The sequence below is a fragment of the Nicotiana tabacum genome, chromosome 18 (genome assembly GCF_000715075.1).
Source record: "Nicotiana tabacum cultivar K326 chromosome 18, ASM71507v2, whole genome shotgun sequence".
NCBI classification, from domain to species: Eukaryota; Viridiplantae; Streptophyta; class Magnoliopsida; order Solanales; family Solanaceae; genus Nicotiana; species Nicotiana tabacum.
The window spans coordinates 3090813-3098226 of NC_134097.1; the positions used below are offsets into that span (position 1 = coordinate 3090813).

The window sequence follows — 7414 nt, forward strand, 5'->3', positions numbered from 1 at the left end:
TAATATATAGATTCTTAATTAATTTAATATTATTTAATAACGTCAATCAAATAATATACTCCCTCTATTTCAATTCATGTGAACAACATATTTGATTGGCAACGAATTTTAAAAGAAAAATGAAGACTTTTGAACTTATGGTGTAAAATGAGACATATATATTTTGTATGACTATAAATTATTATGTAAAGATAATTTTGTTTTTCAAATATGAAAATAGATCATTCTTTTTGGTATAGATTTAAAAGGAAATATATTTACATAAATTGAAATGAAGGGTGTATTATCTTTTTTAGTTATTCATTTACCAACCAAACGACCCCTAACTATTACCTACATTTAAGCACATTGGGTGTTAAAAGTTTATTGTTTTATCCAAAAAATAAAAATATAAAGGAAAAAGGAGAGATTCTTGGTAGATCATTGTCTTTCTGACTTTCTTGGTATTTGTGAAACATCAAAATAATGTCATTTACGTGAACCCCATTTGGGAACTTGAGGCTCTCAATTTTCCCATTAGGTCATTTCTGCAAAATTCTTCTTTTGAGAGTCTCTTATTTTGAAGATATTTGCCATTTTTGTTCCTTCAGGTGAAAATTTGGACATGGGTATTTGCTAAAGATTGTATTTTTGGTGAACCCCATCAAGGAATTTGAGGTTCTTTATGTTCCCATTTGGTTATTTCTGCAAAATTATTGTGATCTGGGGCCATTCTTGGTGAAAAGTTTCAATCTTGGTATTTTCCTGGAAAATTTTTGCCTCAGATTTTGGAAAATTTGGAGTTTCTTAGATTATGCAGCAAATTTGTGATGTGGGGCATTTGAGAATCTTGAATTTGTGACATTTTGGATCAACAAAAGGTGAAAAGTTAATAACTTGATTGTTGTTTAAGTGGTTAAAGATTTGATTTTTATGGTTTCAGCCAGCTCAGGTATTTCCTTTTTTTACCTCAAGTTGACAAAGTCTTGATTTTTATCATTATTATTGTCGAAATTGGTCACTATCAAGATTGTACCTATCATATTCTGTATATATAGAAAAAGTTGTATATTTAATTGGTTGATTGATCAAGTCAGAAAGCATATTGGTTTGAGGTGTTGAAAAGGGGTTCATTGGATTTTAATATAAGATTGAGATTCTGATTGTTTAGACAAATTGAGATTGAAATTATGTGTAAGGAAAGTTTGGTTGTGAGGTTATTATTAGTTTGTTAGTAAGGAAGGAATTTCTTTATATGATGATGATGACGATTCGGATAGTTTAAGGATCATTGTGTAAATACAGCAACCGAATTCCCAGTTTTAGGATTTAGTTGGAGTTACAAGGTACAAATGGTCTTTATCTACTGCTAACATCATGCCCGAACGATATCCGAAAACTATGCGATTTTTGAGCCTTGTTGGGAATTCATTCGGATGTTCTGCGTCGGGCGAGCGATTAGTTTCTGCTGCTAGAGATGGTGATCTCCAAGAAGCCAAGGCTTTACTGGAGTATAATCCTCGCTTAGTGAGGTATTCGACATTTGGTGTTCGAAATTCACCCCTCCATTACTCTGCCGCCCAAGGACATCATGAGGTAGGATATGAAGTTAAAAATTGAGTTTTCTTTGAAATTGATGGTTATATAGTTTAAGTCAACACTTAGTGAATTTGTATGCAAATCAATCATTTGAGTGTTCGTTGTCGTATCAGATTGTTACTCTCTTGCTTGAGTCTGGAGTTGACATCAATCTCAGAAACTACCGGGGGCAGGTAGATCTTATTCTCCTTTATTTTGTATCTTATACTTAAAAAAAAGGGCAGCCCGGTGCACTTAGTCCCGCTTAGCGCTGGGTCCGGGGAAGGGTCGGACCACAAGGGTCTATTGTACGCAGCCTTACCCTGCATTTCTGCAAGAGGTTGTTTCCACGGCTTGAACCCGTGACCTCCTGATCACATGGCAGCAACTTTACCAGTTACGCCAGGGCTCCCCTTTTTTAGTTTGTATCTTATACTTGTTAGTTGATTGAAACTAGTATTTTGTCTTATGGTTAACAGACTGCGTTGATGCAAGCGTGTCAGTATGGTCACTGGGAAGTTGTTCAGAGTCTCATTCTTTTCAAAGCCAATGTATGATAGTTTATTGTTGCGGTATATTCGCTTTGAAGTATTAAGAATGTTCTTTCCTTGTGAAATTTCAACTTTTTACTAGTTTTCTAGAGTAGCGGCAGCGTGTCAAGATTCATCACAAGCTTACAGTTTCTATTGGATTTTAGATTCATAGGGCTGATTATCTCAATGGAGGTACGGCACTTCATTTAGCTGCTCTGAATGGACATTCCCGATGTATACGGCTTCTCCTTGCTGATTATATTCCAAGCATTCCTAATTTCTGTAATGTCATGAGAAAGAGATCGAGAAATGAGGACTCTATACAAGAATTTGATGACTTGTAAATCCCTTATTTAAACTTTTCCATTTGATTTCTTGTCATCACCTGCATCTATTAAATGTATTAACCTGAAGTTCGTTGTGCTATCTCCAGTGCACTGCATGAGGTGATCAATAGACCTGCCGATGGTGGCATTACTGCCCTTCATATGGCAGCGCTGAACGGCCATGTTGAAAGTCTGCAGCTACTCTTGGACTTAGGGGCTTCCGTCACTAAGGTTACTGTGGAAGATGGGACTACAATTGATTTGATAGGTGAGACAACTTTCCGAGTTCTGTCTAGTAACCCTTGTATCAAATTGATCTCTTGAATGCCCTAATACATTTGTGTAACCCCCCAACCCCTCAACAAAAGAAAGTAAAAGATTGTTGTAGCTCAAGGAGAACAACTGCTAACTGTCTCTTGTTCTTGTTATCATATTTGAGAGAGAGAGAGAGAGACCTTAGGTCATCGATCTCATATGTTACTTGATAGCTTGCAGAATGAAGTACTAGAGATGCAGATACAAGATAACCAGAATCTAAACCCAATTTTTCTATTTTATTTTTTCTATCAACAACTATGTCAAGTTGTATTCCATTTTTCGCCGATGCCTATCTGAGGCACTGCCTGGTTCAGGTAGTCTGAAGAAGTGTTTGAAGTCACTTATACTTTCTAAACTTTTTTGTTTTCTTCTGGATTTGTTCTACTCGTATTACCTACTTTTTGATAATTTACTTGGACAAGATTCTACTGATTTTCATTTTTCTGTTTTCTTGGTTGGCTGTTGGAAACAACCTCTCTATCTCCACGAGGTAGGGGTAAGGTCTGCGTACACACTACCCTCCTTAACCCCACTATGTGGGATTACACTGGGTTTATTGTTGTTGTTTTCTTGGCTGGTTTTGTGTACACTATACCCTATTCCTTTACAATCATGTCCAGTACCATTGTAAAAGAAAACTATGTGATTTCTTCCCATCTATCCAAGTCTTGGTGGATAGAACTACCTGGTATGTGTTGCTGGTGGGAGGTAGCAGGTATCCTATGGAATTAGTCAAGGTGCGTGGAAGCTGGCCCGGACACCACCACAACAACAACAACAACCCAGTATAATCCCACTAGTGGAGTCCGGGGAGGGTAGAGTGTACGCAGACCTTACCCCTACCTCCAAGAAGGCAGAGAGGCTGTTTCCGGTAGACCATCGGTTCGGAAAAGATAAAAATTACACTAGGTTTATTGTTGTTGTTCAGGCCCGGACACCACGATTATCAAAATAAAACTATGTAAAAGAAATTCTATATTGCACAAACAGACTAGATGCTATCATTTAGTCCTAGGTCGGACGTTATCTCATCAATGCGACTTGTTTTCTGTATAGTTTGTTAATAAGGGAGAAAAAGGTTTCCAAAAATAAAAATCATTAGTGCAGATAAAGAGTGCAATTACAGGTGCTCAACTAGTCTTTGAGAATGTTGACTGAAATATTCTCAACAAGACTTTGAGTGCAATTGCGCCTACAATTTAGAGGAGGCTTCACGCCATGAATCAAGAAGCAGAGTTGATATCATCTTTTTTTTCTCTTTTCTAAAAGGTAATTCTTTACCTTGCAGGTGCAGGAAGTACACCACTTCATTATGCTGCATGTGGCGGGAATGCTCAGTGTTGTCAGGTGTGTTTCTCTTCTTTATGCTTTTCTTTTTTATTTTGCTGGTATACTTGGTGCAAGTTCTGAAGTTGTGATTTGTCATTTTGTATCCCAACTTTCAGCTTTTAATTGCCAGGGGTGCGAGTCTCAACGCAGAAAATGCGAATGGGTATGATATCTTTACATCATTTTAACATCTTTGAAATTTACTAGAAGAAAGCTCTCTTTACTTGTGCATACTTGTTCTCCGTGTTAATTCTAATGGACTATTCTGCATTCTGGAATCTTCAACCACATTTGTTTCAGCTCATTAGTCGTGGAGGACATTATCACTTATTTTGCTTCGCTCTTTTAGAGAAGTACGCAAGTTTGTCTATGTTTTCTCAAACATATTATATTCAGTTTAAGGCTGCGATGCTGGTGATCTTTGCGAAATAGAGTTCTTTGCATTCTTTTCATGCAAGAAGTGGATGTGACTACAGTAGTTGTTATGAATCTCCAGATACTGATAGATTTCTTTGATAGTTGAAGGATACTATAAATATCTTAGGTCAACTTTAGCAAGTCCATTACTGTCTTGCTGCTATTTGATTTGTCATTCAGCAACTAAAAGATCCCTATTGTATTTATGTCTTTCTGAACTTTGAGGTTTAGTGTCAGTTTGATTTGGTTATCTTTTTCATGCTGTGTAGTTTTGCAGAAATAGAATTTGGAATGTGCTAGAGTGAGACCATGTACCTCTGTCCCAATTTTTATTATTTCACCATAATGTGGTTTTTTTACGACTAGATGTGATAAACTTTTTCCTAGCAGTACTATTTGATGATATACCGTGGAAATAGCCTCTTGCAGAAATGCAGGGTAAAGCTGCGTACAATAGATCCTTGTGGTCCGGCCCCTCCCCGAACCCCCCACATAGCGGGAGCTTAGAGCACCGGGCTGCCCTACTATTTGATATACAAGTAGATACAACCACATATCCTAGATAAGCTTGTGACTGAATTCTCCAAAGTACTGACCAGATAATAAATGAACCTTGTTCCCTTTAAGACATCTTGTATTCCAGAATAGCCAAAGACGAAAGGAAAAGATATTAACATTGTAAATCGATGGAGAGCTTAAGAAAGGCAATCTTGTTTGGGCGCTGAATTATTGAAACAGATAAATATTGTCTTATTCTCGTATGGCAACTCTTTTAGTAATTCTATCATTCCTTAGATAATTCATCTAACTTGAATATTTTCCTTTACATGCTTTAAGGTGGACCCCATTGATGGTTGCTCGATCATGGCATAGAGATGGGCTCGAGGAAATTTTAAGTGCTCGTCCAGAAAGGCAACCACGTCCTCTTCCTTCACCGTTCTTATGCCTCCCTCTTATGAGTATAGTGAAGATTGCTAGGTGAGCAATATTGGTCGGACTCGCTGATGCACATGCATAAATTATATATGACACTAACAATGGCACATTTCATCTTATTTTCCTTTCTATTAAGAATGCTGAAAATAACTTCTCTCGTTTATCATATTCTGCAGAGAATGTGGATGGAGAACAAATGATTCGCCATCAACTTGTTTAGATCCTTGTGTTGTTTGTCTGGAAAGGAAGTGTGCAGTCGCTGCAGAGGGTATGTCTTTCATTTTACACTTAATAACATACTCTTAGGGCTCGTTTGGTACGAGGGATAAGAAATAATTAATCCCGGGACTAAATTTAAGAAAAGTTTATCCTATGTTTGATTGGTAGAAAACTGCGGTATAATTAATCCCGGGATTGTAGTATTTTTTTATTTCCATGGAAAGGTGGAATAACTAATCTCGGGATAATTAATCCTGGGATAACTTCTTTCCTACCAAACGACCCCTTATAGTCATAGAAATATCACGACATGTTTAAGATCACAAGTTTTAAGGGTACATTTGGTATATGCCAAAAGACTTTTTTTCTTTCTTAAACTCCATGTTCAATCAAACTCTGCCATATAAAATGAAAAGGAGGAAGTAGCATTTCATCGTCGTTAGCATTGTCGTAACCAATATGTCAGTCTAGTTGCTGCAGTATCTAATGCTTCTATGTTCTACAGGTTGTTTTCATGAGTTCTGCACACGCTGTGCGTTGTACCTATGTTCCACCAGCAGCACCTCAACCGCGGCACATGGTCCTCCGGGCTCGATTCCCTGCCCTTTATGCCGACATGGCATCGTTTCATTCATTAAGCTGGCGGATACAACGCCAATCATCAAGGAAGCAGCGAGAACAAGCCTATCATTGCCGTTCTGTGCATGTACAGCTGATGGACAAGAACCAACTACATTGGAAACGCCATTTTGCAAGCCGGATTTATATTGCTCTCGATTCTCCCCACTTGGCTCTTCCTTCCGCTCATTAAGCTGTCAAAAATTCCCGGCCTTGAAATTCAGCCCTGGCCTTTGTATGGGAACGTCGGACACAAGTCCGTCTTTAGTTCCAATAACCGCTGAACGAGAACATCTGACTCGATGTTCAAGATCCAGCTTTAGGCGATCAACGTCAAACGTTGAAGCTAGAAGATGGTTGTGTTCCTTCAGCCAATCTGTAGAAACTGGAAGCAGCTGCTGAAGGGTGCATGGATTAGGTCTATACATGCCTATTCAACTATTTATTTCAAACTTAATTTACAGGTTTTTCCCTTCTTTTTTTTTCAAATGAACTTTTGTTTCTATACCTTATGTCCACTAAATGTAATTGAAATGTTTCATCTATATGAAGTTTGGCTTGTAAATAAGTAACATATATGTTATATAAGTGAAAAGGAAAAGAATTCTGGGATGGTATTTATTGAAGCTCTCCTGTATGTGCCTCTCTCTGTCTCACCAATTTATATTTTCTTTTAATATTTTCGAGTTTTTTTGGGTATTAATTATGTTTTTAGTAAATTTTGTTGTGATTAACGACGATGTTTTTTTTGGATAAGTGTGTTTTCTTGGAAATGTACTAAAAAAATTATACATATTTTTTTTAACCATTCGAGTGAATTGGCATATACTAAAAAATTCTCAGGTTCAAGAGTAAAGAGTACTTTCCTCTATAATGTCCTTATGTAACATGAATTTTAATTAGTCGGGCCCTAACAAAGTCCGAATCAGTCAAGCCCCAATATAGGTATCGGACACCAGATAAGAACCAAAAAATATAATTATGTGTAAATTATACTTACTAAACGCAAAAATGAATAAAAATTATTCCAATACGGTAGGAAGCGTTTTCTCCTTTAATGTTGTTATGCAATGCAATTAATGTTGTTATGCAATGCAAATTCTTATTAGTCGGGTATCAATGCGGTTCGGATTAGTCTGGGCCACAATACATATATCGATT

At 37.1% G+C, this 7414-nt stretch overlaps 1 protein-coding gene across 1 annotated transcript; it reads left to right on the forward strand.

Annotated features, from left to right (window-relative positions):
- The first annotated feature begins 368 nt into the window (after window positions 1–368).
- LOC107823080 (putative E3 ubiquitin-protein ligase XBOS32) lies at window positions 369–6879 on the forward strand. The gene is made up of 10 exons (XM_016649676.2): window positions 369–1575; window positions 1692–1751; window positions 2037–2108; window positions 2255–2430; window positions 2524–2684; window positions 4023–4081; window positions 4180–4226; window positions 5318–5458; window positions 5593–5684; window positions 6141–6879. Exons 1-10 carry the CDS (start codon window positions 1357–1359, stop codon window positions 6653–6655), a joined length of 1542 nt encoding a protein of 513 aa, XP_016505162.1. The 5' UTR covers window positions 369–1356; the 3' UTR covers window positions 6656–6879.
- The last annotated feature ends 535 nt before the right edge of the window (window positions 6880–7414 follow it).